The sequence below is a fragment of the Pristiophorus japonicus genome, chromosome 12 (genome assembly GCF_044704955.1).
Source record: "Pristiophorus japonicus isolate sPriJap1 chromosome 12, sPriJap1.hap1, whole genome shotgun sequence".
Lineage (NCBI taxonomy): Eukaryota > Metazoa > Chordata > Chondrichthyes > Pristiophoridae > Pristiophorus > Pristiophorus japonicus.
The window spans coordinates 25,089,351-25,113,109 of NC_091988.1; the positions used below are offsets into that span (position 1 = coordinate 25,089,351).

General features: G+C 41.8%; 1 protein-coding gene across 2 annotated transcripts in view; it reads left to right on the forward strand.

Annotated features, from left to right (window-relative positions):
- cadpsa (Ca2+-dependent activator protein for secretion a) overlaps nt 1-23,759 on the forward strand; it is a 603,717-nt gene that overhangs the window by 433,418 nt on the left and 146,540 nt on the right. For both annotated transcript variants that reach the window (XM_070894664.1, XM_070894665.1), the window contains exon 17: nt 13,452-13,558. In XM_070894664.1, coding sequence (XP_070750765.1) covers nt 13,452-13,558 — 107 coding nt within the window. The remainder of the gene's footprint in view (nt 1-13,451; nt 13,559-23,759) is intronic.

Here is a 23,759-nt window from a genome sequence, read left to right on the forward strand (position 1 = left end):
TTTACCTCTGACCTAAGCTTCTTGCATGCCCAAATCCTCTTTTATAGGGAAAAAGAGAGAAATGTATGACCATCCTGTCTTCTGCTTGGCCTCTCAAGTGATGGATTTAACCATTCGTGAGTACTTACCACATCCTTTCCACACTGTCTCTCGCTCTTTCTGTTGACATGATTTTAAAGCCAGTCAAAGCCAGCCCCTGACCAATCCCACTCTTGCACTTTTCGTCCCTCAGCCCCCTTGTCTGTTGCTTCTGTTTGTGATCTCGAATGTTTGAATTCCAGCCAGTTGTTTTTGACCTGCGCCAGGTTTTTACACATGGCCCATTGTTTGTGATGAACTCAAAATATCTGTAAATTTTTAATTTACTTTTATTGTCTGTGACTTGAATGCATTTTTACTTTGCTTCTGTGTATTCCTGAGTTGTGAGCTGTCACTGGTACACTATACAAAGCCAGGACTCGTATATGTAGCCAATGTCACGCAACTGGCCGTGATAAATGGGCTGTTTATTCACTGTGGATAAAGGCATTCTGTTAGATCTGTGTGGATATTTTAATCTTAGTCTGTCTTGTCTGTGACTAACTCAACAAATGTAATCATATACATACATGTTCTCTTTACACACCTTAACCTTTTTTCAATTTCAAGCTGCTGATGGATCATCTGATTTTTACATTTTAGGATTCAGTGACTCACTTCTATCTTGAGCCCATTGCTTGCCTTCATCTTAGAATGTTAATTGCTGACTGTCCATCTGTGTGGTGCACCACTGTTGCCCTTTGCGCGGAAGGCTTTTATAGTAACATCCATTCTTGTTGAGGGTAGTTGGAGGCATCGGGCAAACTCTTTGCAAGTCATTGGTGCCACACATCTAGGGTGTAGCTTTTGGTTCACTTGCTCATTAATCCTGCATATTTGTCTTGTTTTTCTCTCTTTCCCTCCTTATTGCTCTCTCTCTTTCATATAGAGAATCAAAAGGATCCAGGTGAACTATTGTATTCTACATCTTAATGTAGTAGGACAAATCATTAGATTATTTCTAACATTTGAAAGTAATTTTGCGCAGCCTAGCTCCTTCTGAGGTGCTCTTCAGCAGGCTCAATTAATATGTAATGAGTCTCTGGGGTAGAAACACTTAAGGAGTTAATTTGTGCTGTCTGTAGATAGTATGGAATAGTATTAGCAGACAACTATTTTATAGCGTTAGAAATAAACATTCAGGAATTTCAATTAGTTTGCAAGTTACATCATCTTCAGGGTTTTCTTATGTAGGGAAAATTGATGTATGCACATCAAATTCTGTTTGACCAATCAAAATAGCTGTGGCAACTATAGCTATCTTTAATGTAGTATGTGACATTTTACTCATAGTATTAAACATTCAGTAATTTTTGCTCCTAACTATTCCAATGGCCACATGTTAAAACAAGCAATTTTATTACTGAGAGCAGCTCAAATATAAATTGCATACTCAATTATATTTAATGCATAAAAATAATAAATACATTTCTTACAATGAAGAGTACTACGTAATTACTGTTTGCTTGTTAGTCACTTTAACTTTTGTCAGTTCCATGTTCACTGTGAACTATACTGAAACATAGCTCTGGAGAGAGTGAAACTTGCAGTTTTATTATTAATTTATTTTTCACCACTTAATGTGCACAAATCACAGCATAGTTTTCTGTACAATGTAATGTTTGGCCTGTACAAGAAGAGCAGTTATAATGAAGTTTTGTTTCAGTTGTGTTTATTTTACTGATATTAGTTTTTAAAGATCTTTGTTTTTTCTCTAATTCATGGTACGGTGTGTATGTATCATCTGAGCCAAGGAAATCTTTCTTCCTATTGTGGATATAGCAGATTAAAATGCCAGATGTATCTTTTAAAACAAAACAATCTGTACAGCACCTGCATCAGTGCATTACAGATTCATAGTAGAACCATTCAGCAATAATGTACTTTAATGGTTAGACAAGAAATTTCTGGTAATATAAGGTCTCACTTTAGGAGAAGAATTAAGTAATTCCTTACACGAGGGCACTCAATATTAAAGCTACAATGACTAAGTAGTTAGAGAGCACTATGCTTGTCTTTTCTTCTAGGGTTAGTACAGTTTCTAACACTTATGGGCACTAATCAAGCCAATCATTTCTGTGCATACTTGTAGAACTTCACTTGTAAATCTCTGATGTTGTTTGACCTACTCTTGAGAGATGAGCCCCAAAACTCCATGTACCCAGTGGCGCATTCTCAGCATAAGGCAGCCGGAAGTGCAGTGGAAGGGGTGGAAAATCAGTCAGGACCAGATATGTGAAGTCCCAGTCCTGACTGCTACTTTTCATTGGGGCCTGTTTGGCAGACCCTCAGACTTGGACCTAGCATATAGGTCAGCTTAGTGGCATGAGTAGGGCTCACCTGAGGATCCAGGTTTGGGGCACAACAGAAGTGATCTTCTCAGCCCCCTTAATGGGACTGATCAGGGCAGTCAGATGGCCAATGACATTGGCAGGCTAAGAGCAGCTGACCAGTGCCACTTTCCCCATCCCCCACCCCCTCCTTTTGCAGGTGCCCATATTAATGCAGGCACAGTGAAGTGACCTCTCCCTGACCCCAGATACTTCAGTGAGGTCAGGGGCGGAGGTCACCAGCCCCTGCTCTGACACACATCTGGTGGCAGAGCATGTCTGTGTATTTTCGGGGCAATGTCAGAAACAGCACAAATATGGCTGAGATTACACAATGTAAATATTGCAAAATGTAAAGTGATAGAGGAAAGGATAACCACAGGGGTAAACATACTTTTACCGGGCGTAAGAGTTTGAAGGACATTCGTTGGGCAAATAATCCAAATCTCCGCCCGCGAAGGCCCTTCTCCCAGAGATGCGTGCAATCTGTCAGCAAGCGCCGGGGTCTCGGAACTTGTGGGACCTCGTCGGGCACATGTGCACATTGTACATACTCAGGGAGGCCGCAATTTCAGGGCCATTGTTTTGGTTACTATGGTAAAAGATATAAGCGGAGCTCTGTCAGGTCCAAAGGAGGTAAAATCTCAGCTGTTGTTATAAGTCCATAAACTTCTCTGTAGAGGTCAGAAATCATGGCAATATCATGGAACATTGATAACTGGATATATTAACAGTTCAAATCAACAACAACAACAACGTGCATTTATATAGTGCCTTTAATGTAGTAAACTGTCCCAAGGTGCCGTAATTACAAAATTGCAGACAAAATGCTTTTGTGCTAGTGTCAAAAATCCAGTAACTACCTCCATACTTGGTTCATTCAGTAGCTGGGGTCATTCCCATTGTGATGATTATAAATACCCACGTTATATTACATTGAGAATGGTTAACATAGGGGAATTCACTTAATCAACTTAGTGACAGTGAGCATCATCTTCTGGTCTGGGAACCTCTATAGTGTACACATAGGCAGTGGTATTTTTTTTAGATTTTCAATGTTATATAACATGCTCTTTAATTTATATATCAGAATTTACTCTTGCAATCTCAATGGAGCTATACTTAGTCCTTAACTTACCTACCCCAAACTTCGATACAGATCAGTATAAATACGATGAATATATAATTTGAGATTTTGGAAATGCAGTCCCTATTATAAGAAACCTTTTGTAAACACTATTGGTGTTCTCCTGTTTCTTCAGAGGCTCAGATGTTATGTTACAATGATAGAGAATAAGGCGAGGGGTTTAACCTTGGTCTTATTTCACAGTGCATGTGAACAATTAAATTTATCTCTAAAATATGTTAAATCAGGTATTTTGATGAATACAGACGTTAAAATATTGAAGTAGTTGATGTACAAGGCACTTTATAAGCAGCTTTTGTACTGAGATTATTTTACAGTAATCTAATTGTGAAATTCCTCACTCTTGATACCTCGAGAAACAATCGTGTCTCTTGGAGAAAACTCAAAGTTTAGAATCTTTACACTAAAAATAATTTAAAAATACAATGTAATGTGATTTTATGGAATATGTTTACATATCATGCTATCTCAGATACAGTCCCCGCCACTTCTAATGTCCACGCTTATCCCTTGCAGCTGCCTTTATCTGTGCCTTCGCTTGTCTCAGCCCTAAGCTCTGGAATTCTCTTCCTAAAGCTGTCTGTTTCCCCACCTCTCTCCTTCTTTAAGACACTCCTTAAAACCTACCTCTTTGACCAAGCTTTGGGTCACCTGTCCCAATATCTCCTCCTTTGGCTTGGTGTCAATTTTTGCTATAATAAAAGGGATATGATTCTTCTTCCAATAATCTACTGTTTAAAATAACCAGATAACTCTACGTTTCGTGTTAAATAAAGCCTTCAGGTCTTGCATCACAGATTTAATATATTGAGGTCCCATGTAATGAAATTAGTAATAACCTTTGTCTTGCATCATATAACGTCTCAAAAATATTTAGATATTGGGTCTGACATTCCCCAGTTTGTAGAAATGAGACATAGAGCATGTTGTCCGAACCTTTAACGGATTCACTAATGAAATTGGCACGGTGTCATATTGCTTAGTGGGGAGTGTAAGAAATGCAAATTCATAAATGGCACAAATGCCAAAAATGATGTATTCACAGTGAAGATCTTTTCATGCTTTGGAAGCAACTATTGAGCCACTTGAGCACTAGAAATTTTGAAAAGTCAGAGAATGTACGTGTGGAATGCAGAATAGTAATGGGAAATGGTTCATTGATAGCAGCACAAAGCTAATTTCAGCAAGGAGCTCTGCCACTTCATCATCATAGGCAGTCCCTTGAAATCGATGAAGACAGGCTCCCACTCTAAAAGTGAGTTCTTAGGTGATTGAACAGTCCAATATGGGAATTACAGTCTCTGTCACAGGTGGGACAGACAGTCGTTGAAGGAAAGGGTGGGTGGGGAGTCTGGTTTGCAGGACGCTCTTTGCGTTGCCTGTGCTTGGTTTCTGCATGCTCTCAGCGACGAGACTCAACGTGCTCAGCGCCCTCCCGGATGCTCTTCCTCCACTTAGGGCAGTCTTTAGCCAGGGGCTCCCAGGTGTCAGTGGGGATGTTGCATTTTATCAAGGAGGCTTTGAGGGTGTCCTTGTAATGTTTCCTCTGCCCACTTGAGACCTCTGTCTTCCTGTACGGCTCAGAGACGTGGACCATATACAGTAGACACCTCAAATCATTGGAGAAATACCACCAACGACGTCTCTGCAAGATCCTGCAAATCACCTGGGAGGACAGACGCACCAACTTTGGTGTCCTCGATCAGGCCAACATCCCCACTTACATATAGAAAGAAGACAGAATTTATATAGCCCTTTTCACAACCTCAGATATTCTATGATTTTCACAATAAGGTAGATTTTCCGAGTGCACGCCTTTAGCAAGGTATCTATTTCATCCACAATCAGCAAGTTTGAAAAATCATGTGCATGTTGCCTGTGATTTTCCAATATGCACTGACAGCAGGTGAGGTGCTAGACACAGGTGAAGACTAAGAACCTTTCTAATATGTTAAATAACTGTGTTTATAAACACTGATTGTGTAAAAATGCATAATAGTGTAAGCAATGCCAATGAAGTACCCAAATGGGTGTATACTTGTGTATTCATAATGATCCATCTACTCACCACAGATTAAGCAGAACCCAGTCAACCACCAGAGGCAGCCTTATACACACCTGAACACCAACAATCACCACCTCCATTTGTAGCAGACACCAGCATAGATGCACATAGTGATACAGATGTTGATTCAGATGAGAAGAAATCATTAGTGAGGAAGGAGTAGCAGTGGTAGTGAGAGCCTCAACTTTGGATACAAAGGAAATCAATGCGCTCCTTACAACTGGCATGAGAAATGATAATAGAGGTAGCTCAGAGGAGACTTTTAGCAGTGGAGAAGAGAGCCCAATAAATCCACACTATCTTTGACGATAAAGGGGGTTGATGCATCTTAATTTTCAGCGACAGATTTTGGGGTGAAATATATTCCTGCTGGGTTTCTGCTCTGTTTTCCATCTACTAAAATTTCTACTCCAGGTGGGGAGCCAACTAGTGCCAACTTGGGGAGGGTTTAAATTAATATGGCAAGGGGATGGGAATCTATGTAGGGAGACAAAAGGAAGTAAAAAGGGGCCAGAAGCAAAAGGTAGGAAGGAGAAAAGTAAGAGTGAAGGGCAGAGAAATCAAGATCAAAAATCAAAAACGGCCACATTACAACATAATTCTAAAAGGACAAAGAGTGCTAAAAAAACAAGCTTGAAGGCGAGGAGCCTTCGTAATAAGGTGGATGAATTAACTGCACAGATAGCTGTTAACGGATATGATGTAATTGGGATTACAGAGACATGGCTCCAGGGTGACCAAGGCTGGCAACTCAACATCCAGGGGTATTCAATATTCAGGAAGGATAGACAGAAAGGAAAAGGAGGTGGGTTAGCATTGCTGGTTAAAGAGGAGATTAATGCAATAGTAAGGAAGGACATTAGCTTGGATGATGTGGAATCTATGTGGGTAGAGCTGCAAAACACCAAAGAGCAGAAAACGTTAGTAGGAGTTGTGTACAGACCACCAAACAGTAGTAGTGAGCTTGGGGATGGCATCAAAGAGGAAATTAGGGATGCATGCAATAAAGGTACAGCAGTTATCATGGGTGACTTTATAAATAGATTGGGCTAATCAAACTGGTAGTAATACTGTGGAGGAGGATTTCCTGGAGTGTAACAGGGATGGTTTTCCAGACCAATATGTCGAGGAACCAACTGGAGAGCAGTCCATCCTAGACTGGGTCTTGTGTAATGAGAGAGGATGAATTAGCAATTTTGACGTGCATGGCCCCTTGCAGAAGATTGACCATAATATGGTAATATTCTTCATTAAGATGGAGAGTGACACAGTTAATTCAGAGACTAGGGTCCAGAACTTAAAGAAGGGTAACTTCGATGGTATGAGACGTGAATTGGCTAAGATAGACTGGCGAATGATACTTAAAGGGTTGACGGTGGATAGGCAATGGCAAACATTTAAAGATCACATGGATGAACTTCAACAATTGTACATCCCTGTCTGGCGTAAAAATAAAACGGGGAAGGTGGCTCAACCGTGGCTAACAAGGGAAATTAGGGATATTGTTAAATCCAAGGAAGAGGCGTATATAAATTGGCCAGAAAAAGCAGCAAACCTAAGGACTGGGAGAAATTTCGCAATGTTCAGATGGTAATTGAAGCACGACGGGCTTCTATTGTGAACGCATTGAGTTTTCTGAACAGCAAGGCCTTCCAGTCTATCAATATTCAAATTATCACAGAATCATAGAATGGTTACAGCACAGAAGGAAGCCATTCAGTCTGTCAAGCCTGTGCCGGCTCTCTGGAAGAGCACCTCAGCTCCCCCGCTCTTTCCCCGTAGCCTTGCAAATTTTTTCCTTCAGGTACTTAACCAATTCCCTTTTGAAAGCCACGATTGAATGTGTCTCCACTACTCTTTCAGGCAGTGGATTCCAGATCTTAACAACTCTCTGCGTAACAAAGGTTTTCCTCAGGTTGCCTTTGGTTCTTTTGCCAATCCTCTGGTTCTCGACCCTTCTGCCAATGGGAACAGTTTCTCTCTATCTACTCTGTCTAGACCCCTCATGATTTTGAACAACTCTATCAAATCTCCTCTCAACCTTCTCTGCTCTAAGGAGAACAACCCCAGCTTCTCTAGTCTATCCATGTAACTGAAGTCCCTTATTTGTGACTTGCTACAAAGAATTCTCCATGTCAGTACAAAATTTGCAGGGAACTGCCACAATGCTTTTATTTTTGCACCTCTGAGTCCCTGCCTTTCCCAGGTATTATGAGACAGTTTTCCCTGGAACAAAATTCACAGCATTAAATGATGGTAAGCATGTGAATTATCACCCGGCGGAATATTCATCTTTAAAATACTGGCAAGCAGTATGCACACCGTCCGCCGTGCAGGACCGCATGCATACCACCCAAACAGTCTGATTTTCATCACATACCGCTGACATACCACCGGAGCGGCATACCGTCCTGGAAAAGGTGGTTTTACGCGATGTTAAGTGGGTAGGAATGGGCAGAGTGCTCAAAGCTGCCATTTTGGAAATCGGGAACTGTCAGCTAAAGCAGCACCTCTGTATTTCTGAGGTGAACAGTGACTTTACCGTGCGATTTAGAGCGGAAAAGGCCTTTTTATTGGTACTGAGTAACTTATTAAGATAGAAGGCATTTTAGTTATTTTTTTTCATTTTCATTGAAAAATATTGTGGAGATTTAAAAAGAATAAGGCCTGTACTATCTCAGCCTGAATTGCTGACTACCTGTCGAATGGAGGAACCAGATGTGAGAAGCTTTATAAATGAATGCTTTGCTTGAATGTGGAGAGCTGCATTTTGGGACCCTGGTGACTGTCACCCCAAAAGTTTAACACTGTACAAGAGAGTGCTTAAATTCAATTCAAAGGTTTCTGTAAAAATTTCAAAAATATATAGCAATTTTAAAACTTTGTAAAACTTAAACCTATAAAACAACTTTAACAACTTTAATAACAACTTTAACAAAACTTTAACAACTTTAATAAACTTTTACAAATCAAACTTTAATTATTCAATGAACAAGTACAACAAAAGACCCTTTACTGTCCTCGACCACGACTTCGACCGTGTGCTACACCACCCTTGGGATAATTCTCTTCCCCCCCCCCCCCCTCCCCCCCCACTTTCTTACTCCCGCCCTTCCCTTTCCCACGGCCCCTGAGCCCGGACCTCCCCGTGGTGGTACCAAGCCGGCGTGCAGCATTGCACCCTGAGTGCTGTTGCTGTTGTTGGGGGTAAGACATTGCAGGCGCAATAAATGGGGCCTCAGGAGAAGCTTGTGATGTGGAAGGCACGGCTTCAGGGCTGGAATCTGTTGTCAGTTCTCCACCCTCAGGTGCTGTCGACCCGGCTACTATGGCACGGGGGGATTCCGTGCAATGCCCCAATCCCGTCAATTGCCGCATGGCATCGATGGATCGGTAGTTCGCTCTATCTTGGTGATCATACGCAACATATCCTCCAACTGCCGCTCTGATAGAGCCGCGATGTTTGCGGCTATTGTAGCCATGGCCTTGAGCAGCTCTCGACCTATGTCGACGCTGGCCTGTGACAGATGCACCATGTCTTGGTATACGCCCGAAGTAACCGACCTTTTCTGCACCAGCCTCCGTCGCTGCGGCAAAGCCGCTGCAACACTGGGGGTGCCTTGCTGCATACACCACGGCTTGGCCCCCCGGAATCAGAGGAGCCATGGGGGAATCTCCTGAATATAGACTCGGTGGTGGAGGATGTTCCAGCTGGCCCACATGGAGCTGGTGTAACCTCCTCCATCTCCACCCTCATCTCCACCTCCATTGGCTCCAGGATCAGCGGCTCTTCCTCTTCCTCTTTGTCTTCATCATTTCTGCCAGTGGTGAAGTCAGGAGAGGGCTGGGTGACGCCAGAGGCGGAGGCAGTGGGTCTGTCATTTGGTCCTCTTTGGTCTCAGCAGTATGCCGGCAGTTTGAAACGACGCACCAACGGCATACAGCTGAGAAATGGGTGGACCTGATGCAACGACCAATTTCGGGTCCTTAGAGACTGCATACACTTCTGGTCGCCATATTTTAAAAAGGATATAGAGACGCTGGCGAGGGTGCAGAGAAGATTAACAAGATTGATACCAGAATTGCGAGAGTATACGTATCGGGAAAGGTTGAACAGGCTAGGTCTTTTTTCTCTTGAAAAAAAGAAGGCTGAGGGGTGACCTAATAGAGGTCTTTAAAATGATGAAAGGTTTTGATAGAGTGGATACAGAGAGAATGTTTCCACTTGTGAGGAAGAGTATAACTAGAGGTCATCCATATACGATGGTCACCAACAAATTCAATTGGGAATTCAGAAGAAACATCTTTACCCAAAGAGTGGTGAGAATATGGAACTCACTTCCACAGGGATTGATTAAAGTGTCAATTATAGATGCATTTAAGGGGAGGCAAGAAAAGCAGATGAGGGAGAAGGGAATAGAGGATTATGCTGATAGATTTAGATGAGGAAAGATGGGAGGAGGCTCGAGTGGAGCATAAATGCCGGCATCGACTGGTTGGGCCGAATGGCCTGTTTCTGTGCCATTTATCCTATGTAATCCTATGCACGTTGAAACAGCGTGCTGTGCATGCTGATTTATCATTTAATTTAAGAAGTGAGGGTGGTTGGTTTGGGAGTTCCTTAGGTGGCTAAGAGAAGGAAGCAGTGGCAGTTCTTTTACATTGTCTAGCATCGTTAGGTCATTGAACTTCTTTTGACAGAGTTGACCCTGAGAATTCCAGCAGGATCAGTGGCACTTGGCACGAGTGGGTAGAAGTCCCGCCCCTCTGGCGCAAACGCAATGTGAATGGCTCCGCAGACTTTTGCAACCGAGGAGTTTTAGCCTTCTGTTGCCCTCCAAAGATTATGACTGTAGACATGGAGACGCAATACATTTTCAGCTAATCGAGCCATGACCAGACCAGCCATGTGTTATGTTGCTTGAGCTTGTTGGCCCTTGGGTTTGAGGGCATGAAGTGGATTGTACCGGGAGAGCAGTGGGGTGGTAGCCCAAGTGGTATCTGGTGAAGTCAAGGATCTCGAAAGTTGAAACAAGCAAACTATTGATTAGGCTGTTGGAAGGGTGTGTGCAGAGGAGATGATGGATCTCCATTAGGAAGGAGTCCGCCAGAGGTCAAAGTCGGGGGGGGCTTGACTGGCCAAAGGAATGGACCGCAGTTCACCTGGAAAATTTGAGATTAACAAATGTTTGGGGATTGAGAGGAGGCTTTGGGGTCAACATTCTAAAGTGCAGTCATGCCCAGCTTCAAGTAATTTGTAACGGCAGGGATTCAGACCCTCATAAATGCACATTATTCTATGCTAACACCAATCGAGAGGCATTGTGAGGAAGTGCCCTCCACCAGTGGAACCCATAGAGGTGCACAGATGCAGCCAGCTGGTAATTCATGTCAGCATTGTTCTGTGCTGAGACATAATGAAAGGCTCTGCCTGATAAAGGATCAAGTCCATAGTGATTGTGGCATCAGATGAGCAATAATTAATAGTAGATCCATAACTAGTATGAAGAAATTCACAAGGAGCAAATGTGGCAGAAAAACACACAAAACTTGTGCACCACTAGCAACTCACTCCATAATAAAGTTAATTCAAAGCAGATAGCAAATCAGCAATCTTACTTATATCCAAAAGAAAATTCTAACGTCCAATTGCAGAGTGCACTGGAAGAAATAACACTGTCACCCCATCCCCCTTTCCCCCTCCTATCTCTCCTGAAAATGTTGTTGACCAGGAATATTAAATTCCAAGTCCTCTCCAAAATGAAGTCTCAGTAGAGTTGCCACTTCCTGTCTCTCCATAGTTAGGAATGCATCTAACTCTCTCATATTTTGGAACCTTGACCCTTTTTCTTTTACCTGATTTTTAACATTTCTTATTGATATCCCTTGCTCTTTCTACAACTATTTCTCACTAGCTCATAGCTCTTTATCTTTCCCTTTCTCCGATAGTATTTTTCTCCTCTGATAGTATCTAAACCCTAGGTTTCTATTCTAATAGCTTCGTTAATCCTGCTCTTCCTCTCTATTCTCAATCTTAGAGCTGCCCCGATCCGCTGTCTTAGTCGTTTTTAAGTGACAGGGATGCTGAGAGCACGCATTCGTTAATTGCTGCTTTTATCTTGATCCCACCAATCTGCACATATCTACCTTATCTTAAAGCTCCAGAAACTGGAATGTCAGCTCATTTTCAACATCACCGCCTGGGTGCTACCCTGGTGGAGCAGATCGCACATCCATTGTACAACCCGCCCGATTATCAACTCATCGTTTTCAATAGGCTGTGTATCGGGTGGGTTCTACAATGAACGAACGATCCGTTCTGCCAGATTATTGCCTGTGCGGCGAAGCTGAAAAGGATCCCCATTGATCCTAGTTGCACTCATTAAAGAACACACCGAAGAAGTAAATGTCAAACAAAATACCCGATTTAACAATAGATTTGATGGTTATTTTCTAGGGTCGAATTATTTTTAGAATTTTGATTTCTTGTGCCATTTCATTACTAAATTCTGATAGTTTCTGTAAAGAAAACCGTATAGCTGAGTATTTGAGTGAACTGCGCTATTTAATATAACTGGATTAAAATGATATCGGCAAAAGGAGAGAATTTGGCAGTTTGTGGCATATCCTCAGACTGTGATATTAAGACAAGTTTCATGTCTTGTGTTGTGCTTAAAATATCTGCTATACGGTGCATTGTTGAGTACTTTGGAAACATCTAGTTACAACTGTCATTAGCAGTCACAAGATTAGCTCTTGAAATGTCATAAATATGTATATGTTTCTTTCACTATATGAGTTTTTCGTTACTTGCACCATTGCTCATTCAGTCACCTGCTTGCTTACTTTTCCTGTCTCTTTCACTCATGCATGACAGCACGACGATCTTGGCCTAAGCCACCGCCCGCACTTCTACCCATAAAAGTGCCGCAAAACATTCTTAGTCAGAGAATCAGAGGCATGCCTAAACAAATACCAAGTACTGTTACAGTTTTTTATTTTAGCTGTTTAATTTTTTTCTGTAGTTTGTTGCTTTTAAACGATTGTTTTGTTTTCTTTACTTACCTTGGTTATATTGAGTTTGTTACAGAAATATATGGTCTGATAGAAACGAATAAAATAATTTGCTATTTCATTTTTATGATTGGTTGAATTTCAAGTTAGAACCTCTTGCCTTCTTTGTTGAGCATTTGGTGCACACAACATTCACAAATATAAATGTCAGCACAAACTAACAGTGTTGCTGCATAACATATTGCATGATGAGTTTAGTGCTTTTAGTAAACAGTGTTGTATGGTAATATCTTTTTGGCAGCCAACAGTGCTCCAGTTAGATCTTTGGTGTTCTATTTCTTTGTTTCAAATGCTGCCTTTTTACCTAAGGTTCTTTTGAAGCAGCTGTGGGATTTTTAATGAAGCCCACCATTCAAATGTCAGTGGATCCAAGAGCAAATTGAAGAACTTACAGGAATGTGAGACTCAACAGAAATTGGATTGCTTCCCACACATTAATGTCCCACAGTATATTTACAATTCATAGATTTATGGGACATCTTAAAATCAGCACTTGAGCATGGGTCCTCACCCATTAACTTAATCTGGATAGAATCCTAGCTGGAGCATTGTACATCTTTGGTAAACTGGAATAAGCAATTTAGTATATTTTATCTAATTTTTGTAAAATGTTTCTGTTTAAGTATATATTAGTTTAAGTACTTAAAGAATAAAAGTAGAAAGATTTAGAAATTGACTTATTAAATGAGGGGGGAGTGTAACTTGAGGAAAATGTAATTTGTATTATGTTACTCATTTTTAATACTATTCACCACAGAAAATGTAGGACAGTTAGTCACTCCCGCCAAAAAACTGGAAGATACAATTCGCCTTGCTGAACTGGTTATTGAGGTGCTACAGCAAAACGAAGAGCACCATGCAGAGGTGAGTGTTGCATTTGCTAGATTACAGACTAAATGATATGGTATGAAGCCATTTTAAGGATGTTGGCTCCTAATGACATAAGATCAATTTAATAACTCCTTGATGTCTCTCTCTTCCAATCATTTTGTGTACCTTTATTTACCTGGGTAGTAGATTTCCTCTAGTTGCTATAGTAGCAACATGATAAACATAACAGGAACATGTCCTCTTGATTGGTGTTTCCAGTGAAATCATAAAGCTATTATTTTAGAATGCTTTTACAATCTTGCTCGAAATAACAAACATCGTTCTGCTATATTTATGTCGCTAAAATATAATGGCCAACTGAAATCTCACACCTTGGAAGTTCTTCAATAATAAGATGGTTTAGATCAAAGTACCTGGGTCTAAACAAGATATGGAAGTTGGGGCTAGAATTTCCACTTCCTTTCCGGCTGTTTTCTCGGTGGTACTGCTCGTTTTCGGCAGAAAACCACCCGGCGAAAATTTCCGCTCTATTTTTAAAGAGTTCCGCCGGCGTTTTCAAAATATCGCTGGGGAGCGGACCGCCCACCTGCACTGCCGAAAAAACCGCTACCGTCCAAGTTTGGGCTCAGCGGTGACCCATAGGTAAGATCGACGAAAAGCAGCCGGAGCTGGGAGGTAGGTATGTACCCCTGCGAAAAAAGCTAAGTTAAAGGGTTTTTATAATTCTTTTTAAATTCTTTTACAGCGATTAAGTTAAAAAAGGGTCTTGAGAATGTTTTCTGATTTTTTTTTATTTTTGGTTTCATTGAAAAAATACTTTTTGTGTTTTCCCCCCTCCCTAGGCCCAACTGTAGCCTCGGTCTAAATTTGAGTATTTACTGCCCATTTTGGTTAAGAATCCCCATTTTGCTCAGGATCGCGTTTAACCGACAACTTGAAAGATCCATTTTCTCGCCGGGCGGTATTTTTTCCTTTTTTTATGCAATTTTTTGCCGGCGTTAATTGAAGAATCTTAGCTATCTTTTTGGGCTGCAATCCGGCGATGGTGGGTTTTATTGAAATTCTAGCCCTAAGTCTGGTCATTGATTGCATCAACTCCATTCCTTCCAACGGATCTTGCACATGGATATTACCCAACGTGTTTAAACTCACAAGGGAGGTGAATCCCCATAGTATAACTTCTGAGAAGATAAAGCTCTGTGAAATTCCTCCACGAACCCATCACTACATGGTCTTCTTAGCATGGCTAGCTTTAAAGATGTTCAGTGATGCAATCATGAAACAGAAGCTTCTCTGAAAAGTACACTATTTAAGTTTTTTTAAAACTGCATAGCTGAGAAGGCTGCAACAGACTTAGTACAGACAACTGCTGTATGTACATCACTAATGGTGCTGGATTTAACTATTCTAAGCTGTTTCCAAGCTACAGCCTCCTTATCCCCTCCCAGGATCTCAGTGCTGCTTTAACGTTTCTCATGAACTTTAACATTGACCTGTAATATTTTTTCAAAGTTAAATACTGAAATAATTTCTGAGTAAGATTTAATTGGTTCCCAATCGCCTTGGTAGCCCAACACTGTTGGTATGTAGGGGTGATTTCAAGATTCCAACACAGAAAATCAGAGCCACAATGTTGTAGCTCCGTCGCCAATACACATTCCCTTCAAACTTTTTCCCCCATTGGGATCATTCGATAATTTGCCTGTGAATATGATGAAAGCAATAATATTAAACGCTAAGCTCTTAGACAATGGGGCAGCATTCAAAACTGAAATATGTTGTTTGTTTCACTAAAATCTCCCTCTTTATCAAACTGATGTACATGATAATGGAATATGCTGCCTTTTACTCACTATGTGTGAGTGAGTACATGTGTGAATTCATAGCTTCTGTACATATCACTTAAATTGAATTTTTAAAGAAGTAAGCAGATTTAATTACACCACATTGAAATTTGTAAAAGGTATATCTGCCTTCAAGGATTTCTAGCGTGCCTGAAATGTTTCCGTCAGTTAAAGCTTTTATTTCATCTGTGAAATTAATTTGGGCATATTTTTCAAGAAATTACTGAAAGAAGTAAATTCCACAAAATGACCTCTTTCCTCGTCATCATAGCATCAAACATTTGTTATGTCATTGTTAAGTATCTTTTGCTTTTAAATACTTCTGAATGTTGCTTCATTTTCCAGTGTCACTGTCTTTGCTGTTTATTTATACATTTCTGTATTAAATTTAACTTTATATAGAGAGTGTGTTCTTGTTAACCTAAAGAAAAGAGTGTGAAACTGGAGTATTGAATCCATAGTGCCTTTATTATATGGTACAAAGATAATGCACCAGTCCCAACTAATGCTTGATTTGCATATTCAAATTTCCTTCCTACTGTTCAATCAATGTTGGATTACTTCAGGGAAAAGAGGTATGTGACTAATCTGAATGAAATGAGTCACCTCCCCATATGTCTCGTGCATGTCCTAAAGATATCATCTTTCCTAATGGGATTTTACCTGTGTCGCCCCCTGCTCTTACTCTTGTTCCAAGCAGTCTACTACCAACTGCCAACACAGAGCTTGTAAAACTGTTATTTGCAATGAGTAACAGAAATGGTTTGCTTGGGCTGGCTAAACAGCCTCTGCATGTACTGTTGGATGCTATATCAAGCACTGGAGTTGCATCCTACCACCATTCACCACCCTCTGGAAACTCCCTTGAATCTATTATATTTGTCTCCGTAGATTTGTCTTTGAATTCCAATTTTGTCTTATAATGCAGAATGTAGCACCAGTTTATGCGGAACTGATAATGTTAAAATAGTTCTCAAATATAGAATCATTATGATGTGCGCCAGCACTCAGTTTTTAAAAAAAGTTTTAAAAAATGTTTTTGCTGTTTCTACTAATGTGAATATGGATTATGAGTCATGCATTCCACCATATTGCAAGATTATGTAATTTACTAAAAAAAAATGATTTGGATAAAGAGATACATGAATTATACTCTAATTGATTGTAAGAGCTCCTGACACAACTGCCTTGAAATTAGGCAGTTTGATTATTAGCATATGAAAAGGATAGTACCTCTATTAAAGTACTACGCATAGGAACTTTATGCGAATGCATTAAGCTATGATTCCACTCCCATAGCAAAATAGCCCGTTATCATTTGCTGTATCGGATTACTAATGAAGAACAGTCACTAATGAAGATTGGCCACTTGAGTGAGGTACTGAAGACTGCCAGCAGATGTAGAACCGTACTTCAGTAAAAGACAATGCCATCAGGAGAAAAGGGGAGAAAAAGATAAGAAAAAACTTACTAAGATTTTGAATAAAGGGGCCATAGTGTTAATGGTAATTATTGCATTAAAACCAAGACAAAATTAATTAAATATTATGTTAAAATATACACTTTATATAATTGAAATAAGCACTGCACCATATGTGGCATCTACACATTTTGAGGTAATTTTCTAATATGCATTTTGCTGAATGAGTCTCCCCACCGGGAGTATAAGTAGGAACATTCCTATGGTGCAAAGTTACTGTGACATCTCAAGACACCAACTCTGCAGCTGATTTTTCACACCAAAGTCTGTCCATGGTTGTTTAAGACTGAATCTGGCCCCAACAAAAGAAACACCTAAACAGAGAATAGGGAAGGAAGGAGGTAGGGGTAGGTCTAGTCAGTAATGGTAACAGCACTGCGGTGTCCCTCATAGAGAGAGAGAGAGGGGACCTGGTAGCAGAATCCTCTCCCTCCATTCCACCCCAACACTTACCTGCTAATGGTTGCAGTTATGGCCGAGGCCCTCAATAGGCACCTGTTCCGATCTTCGGGGCATTTCTGTAGTACCGTTGGGATTGTTCTCTTTGCGCTGTTGGGGTTCCTGTTGGTGGCGTGTATCCCATTGAAAGCTGCTGTGTATCCGCATCTAATGACACCAAACCTTGGGAAATGGGTGGGAGTTGGAGTGGAACTGGAGGAATGGGTGCAAGTCTTGCCCCGCCGGAACTCCATGCCAAAGAGGAGAATCCAGGGCATCATCTTTAGGTACAAATACACCTCAGGGTTTGTTCTCACCTATCGCTACCTGAGCAATCATGTTTGCAGGGCCTGCATTTTTATGTTTTTTTCTATCCTTCCTATTTTCAATTTTCTGGCCCCCGAACACCCTATATCTTCAAGATCATCTTGATATTTTGGTAATCTTTTGGTAATGCGTCCAGGATAATGAATAGAACAACTTTAGTTTAAAGTTGCGAGAATTATCCTACACCTCCATATGGTCTCTCTACCATCTTTGATAGGATATTACTGTTTCAGACCTCATTTTAGATCCAAATTATGAAGTGAATTATTTTACAAAAGATGAACCAATGAATAATGAACCGTAATATTTACAGTAGAAATCCTTCTATGTCGCTCCTTCAAAGAAAAATGGCCAAAAGCTGTAATTTAATACTATACTATTCTTTTATAGAACACTTTTATACTCAAAGTGGAGAAATTCCTCTGTTGTGCGCCTCCCATTAGCGCCTCGGGGAGCATTCACGGGCGCAAAAGTGTTTTCGCCTGAGCAGGGTGGGAGGGCACTACTGGCTCCCGTGAAATTGCGCGGGAGTTAGCAGAGTTGCAAATCCAGTTGTGCCACGCCCCGTGGCGCCCTGTGTCGCCGCACCTCCAGCGATGATGATATTGCCGTCCGTGGTGACACCTTTACCGCCCCGTGGCGGAAATTGGGCAGCGTCACGCGAGGCTTCTGCGGGCGATGTCAGCGCGAGTCGCGAACCTGGCCACACACCAATCGCGGGACGAAAGTTAAAGGGGCGGTGCGTTGTGCCGCGCCCTGCCATTTTCTTTTCTTCACCGACTCACCGGTCGGGCTGTTGTCCATCGATGTCGCGAGGTCTGGGCCGCGAGCGTGCAGCCCGGTACCCTATTTCGCGACTGGGCCATGGCCACGGCACACCACATCACTGGTGGCCCAGTGGAGGCCCATCAAAGGACCTGCAGAGCTCGCAGCGTCCCTCCCCTTTAACGGAAGGGGAGGGGCGTTGAACCGTGTCAATGCTACGCGGAGAGGCCACGTAGCGCTCTGGGATGCACCTGAGAGGAAGTGGAATGCGCAACATTGCGCTCCACTTCCTGTGATGGACGGTAACCCCAATTTGGCTTCCGAGGCGGGACATTCCAGGCGCAGAATATCCGGCCTCAGAAAGGTTACCGTTCCCAACCGGTGCGATAGCCAACTTCAGCCCCAGTGTTTCTTGTATTTATTACTACTGCTGGAGTTAATACTGGCTTTGACTATTCTCTTGAAAATTGCAAACTAGCTCTAAAATTCAAATAGCTATAGCTCCTTAAATATCCCCAAATAGTTACTCGGACTTCCTGGACTTAAATAACTGTTGACCACAGTCAACATCACTGTATTCCATGTAAGTGAACAAATCATACAGTCTGGTTTTATTTAAATCAGCTTGGCTGCTTCCTTACGTTTTTCAGAAAACTGAATAAAACTTGAAACATCAGTATTCAGTTCAGCTTTGATACAAGATTCTGCCACATCTGGCTTATGGGCTGTAACTAGATTTAAAGAGATAGCCAGGTCAAAATTAGACCACAAACTACACCAATCCTACCTGGGAATATCAGAGGCCACTTTCCCCACAATCCCCCGAAATGTCTGCGCTCCTCTAATTCTGGCCTCTTGAGCATCCCTAATTTTAATCGCTCCCCCATCGGTGGCCATGCCGACAGCTGCCTCGGCCCTAAGCTCTGGAACTCCCTCCCTAAACCTCTCCGCCTCTCTACATCTCAATCCTCCTTTACGACGCCCCTTAAAACCTACCTCTTTGACCAAGCTTTTGCTCATCTGCCCTAATATCTCCTTATTTGGCTCGGTGTCCAGTTTTGTTTTACAATGCTGTGAAGCACTTTGGGACGTTTTACTACGTTAAAGGCTCTATATAAATACAAGTTGTTGTTGTTGTCTTTGGCACTTCTACTTTACAAGTGACCAAGCTATGCCACCTGTTGCAGGCTGATCTACAGACAATGTCAAGGAATTGGACAGCTCTTCCTAGAGCTGCTATGGTCACTGCAACATACTAAGCTTCTATGTCACATAATTCTTCCAAATCCCCACATGGGACATTTGTCAAAAATCCCAGCACACAGCTGATTCCTCTATGAAGCAAGTGACTGATGCTATGTTTGCCAGGGGAAGCACCTTTATGAATCTCCCAGAGGAAAGGTGACATCAACTGGAAAGGCCTATTGACCACCTGACAGGCTTGCTAAGAGCTACTGGCGCTTTATTTGTAATGTGACGTCTGCACATATCATCTCCACTGTATACATTAACAGAAAGGTGCTCCACTTTATGAATGTGCAGGCCCTTTCAGCGGGATATTGTCTGTTACATGGAGAGCTACTGTGATGCTTTCACTCTGGAGCAGGCAACCGTGCCTGCATTATTTGACTGTCTGAGAGAATGAACAGATAGATCTTGGGAGACTAGGACTATGCTTATAGCCTGTCTAACCCAACTAGAAACCCTCACACAGCATCAAATCACAGATACAATAAAGCCCATGCCACTGCCTAAATTACTGTGGAACACACCATGCACAAGCAATAGTTTCACTGTTTGGATTGTTCAGACAGGTGCTGCAATAAATCCAGCCAAAGTCTCCCACAATCAGCTTGCAAGCAACCCTCTCGGCATCTCTGATGTAGGTAAAGCTCACTGCCGCCAGACTTCTTAAATGCTTCCCCAGCCTGAGAAATGCAGCAGTGATAAAGTCCTGTAAGTCAGTGGTGTCTGTCAGCGATCTGACGAAGGGTCATTGACCTGAAACATTAACTCTGTTTCTCTGTCCACAGATGCTGCCTGACCTGTTTCCTGCATTTTCTGTTTTGATTTCAGATTTCCAACATCTGCAGTATTTTGCTTTTGGATTAAATGATTTACTTCTCACTTGTGGAAGATTCCCTTGTGTGCTCGGTGTAGTGCTAAATAGTGTGCTTACAACCCGAGAACACATAGGAAATCTTCCCCTATGGTGATTTATTTTCAGTATGACTCCAGCTTAAGTGGTTGAAACAGTCACACATCGATAGCAAATTCATTCTACCCTTTCATTTTTAGGTCAGCGTTATTTCTAATAAAAAGTTATGAAATTGAATTCAACAAATCTGGTAATTTGTGGGCTAGCACTAGAAAATAACCACAAAAGCTGCTGTTAAAAATCCAACTGGTTCGCTAATGTCCTTCAGGGAAGGTAACCAGCCACCCCTACTGTTCTGGTCTACATGTGAATCCAACACTAGAGGGTTGACTTTAATTGCTTTAGGGTAACTAAAGATGGGCAATAATATTGCTTTGTCTGTGTTGCCCATGTCCCAAGAAAAAGAAAAAGATTATATTTTAAACATTGCAATCACGGTTTTGAAACTCGGGGCCCCATGCAATGTTGAAATAGAACATAAGAACATAATAAGAACATAAGAATTAGGAACAGGAGCAGGCCATCTAGCCCCTCGAGCCTGCTCCGCCATTCAACAAGATCATGGCTGATCTGGCCATGGACTCAGCTCCACTTACCTGCCCGCTCCCCATAACCCTTAATTCCCTTATTGGTTAAAAATCTATCTATCTGTGATTTGAATACATTCAATGAGCTCGCCTCAACTGCTTCCTTGGGCAGAGAATTCCACAGATTCGCAACCCTCTGGGAGAAGAAATTCCTTCTCAACTCGGTTTTAAATTGGCTCCCCCGTCTTTTGAGGCTGTGCCCCCTAGTTCTAATCTCCCCGACCAGTGGAAACAACCTCTCTGCCTCTATCTTGTCTATCCCTTTCATTATTTTAAATGTTTTTATAAGATCACCCTTCATCCTTCTGAACTCCAACGAGTAAAGACGCAGTCTACTCAATCTATCATCATAAGGTAACCCCCTCATCTCCGGAATCAGCCTAGTGAATCGTCTCTGTACCCCCTCCAAAGCTAGTATATCCTTCCTTAAGTAAGGTGACCAAAACTGCACGCAGTATTCCAGGTGCGGCCTCACCAATACCCTGTACAGTTGCAGCAGGACCTCCCTGCTTTTGTACTCCATCCCTCTCACAATGAAGGCCAACATTCCATTCGCCTTCCTGATTACCTGTAAACTATCTTTTTGGGATTCATGCACAAGGACCCCAGGTCCCTCTGCACCGCAGCATGTTGTAATTTCTCCCCATTCAAATAATATTCCCTTTTACTGTTTTTTTTTCCAAGGTGGATGACCTCACATTTTCCGACATTGTATTCCATCTGCCAAACCTTAGCCCATTCGCTTAACCTATCTAAATCTCTTTGCAGCCTCTCTGTGTCCTCCATACAACCCGCTTTCCCACTAATCTTTGTGTCATCTGCAAATTTTGTTACACTACACTCTGTCCCCTCTTCCAGGTCATCTATGTATATTGTAAACAGTTGTGGTCCCAGCACCGATCCCTGTGGCACACCACTAACCACCGATTTCCAACCTGAAAATGACCCATTTATCCTGACTCTCTGCTTTCTGTTAGCCAGCCAATTCTCTATCCATGCTAATACATTTCCTCTGACTCCGCGTACCTTTATCTTCTGCAGTAACCTTTTGTGTGGCACCTTATCGAATGCCTTTTGGAAATCTAAATACACCACATCCATCGGTACACCTCTATCCACCATGCTCGTTATATCTTCAAAGGATTCCAGTAAATTAGTTAAACATGATTTCCCCTTCATGAATCCATGTTGCGTCTGCTTGATTGCACTATTCCTATCTAGATGTCCCACTATTTCTTCCTTAATGATAGCTTCAAGCATTTTCCCCACTACAGATGTTAAACTAACCGGCCTATAGTTACCTGCCTTTTGTCTGCCCCCTTTTTTAAACAGAGGCGTTACATTAGCTGCTTTCCAATCCGCTGGTACCTCCCCAGAGTCCAGAGAATTTTGGTAGATTATAACGAATGCATCTGCTCTAACTTCCGCCATCTCTTTTAATACCCTGGGATGCATTCCATCAGGACCAGGGGACTTGTCTACCTTGAGTCCCATTAGCCTGACCAGCACTATCCCCCTAGTGATAGTGATTATCTCATGGCCCTCCCTTCCCACATTCCCGTGACCAGCAATTTTTGGCATGGTTTTTGTGTCTTCCACTGTGAAGACCGAAGCAAAATAATTGTTTAAAGTCTCAACCATTTCCACATTTCCCATTATTAAATCCTCCTTCTCATCTTCTAAGGGACCAACATTTACTTTAGTCACTCTTTTCCATTTTACATATCGGTGAAAGCTTTTACTATATGTTTTTATGTTTTGCGCAAGTTTACTTTCGTAATCTATCTTTCCTTTCTTTATTGCTTTAGTGCATGCTTGTTGAAATAACATGAGATCTGACCTTTTCCTTCTCCCGAGGTACCCATTATATCAGAGTATCAGGAACTTCAAGGGCTGTAAAGACTCTATTGTAGCTTTTTGTATATTTAGGATTCCTCAGAGCATAAAGCCCTTGTAGATGATACACAGAGCTGCTGTTTGGACATACTGTCAGAGTGGTGGGATGCAGGTTTGTGATTGCACATGCCCACCTGCTGAGTTTCTGGTATTGGTTGTGCTGTCAGAGGAAGGCACCAAGCAGAGTTCCCCCACAGGGAGGGAGAGAAGGAGCTATGATCGGAGGATAAGTCACCAGATATTATACAGAGCTGGCAAAGTGCTGGAAATAGACCACCTGTCCACCCTCACTACATGCACGAGGGGGGCCTGAACAGAGGACAATATACAAAAGGAAAAATAAATTCATGCTTTTATTCTGTCTGTGCAAATCTGGTTAGCTGCAGCATTTTAATTTCCAGCAAACATTTATAGGTCTAATTCTATTGATGCTTCAAAAATATTTAACTTTTAAAACTTTGACTTTTAAAATGTCCTGAGCATCAAAGTCCATGGAACAAGTATTTTTGATAAGCTAAAACCTACTGTTTTTAAAAAGTGCACTGAAGGATGCATACAGGATACTATGGCCTAGAAACTGGGCTCCTGTTATCACCTCCAGGGGGCGATAACGGGGCACTAAGCACTTACCGACCAGGACATACCGAGAAGATCGACTCCCGCTATATTCGGCGGGAGGTTTCGCCGGTGGTATGGTGTTGCCGTCGACTAGAGATTGTAATGTCATTGCCGTGCACAT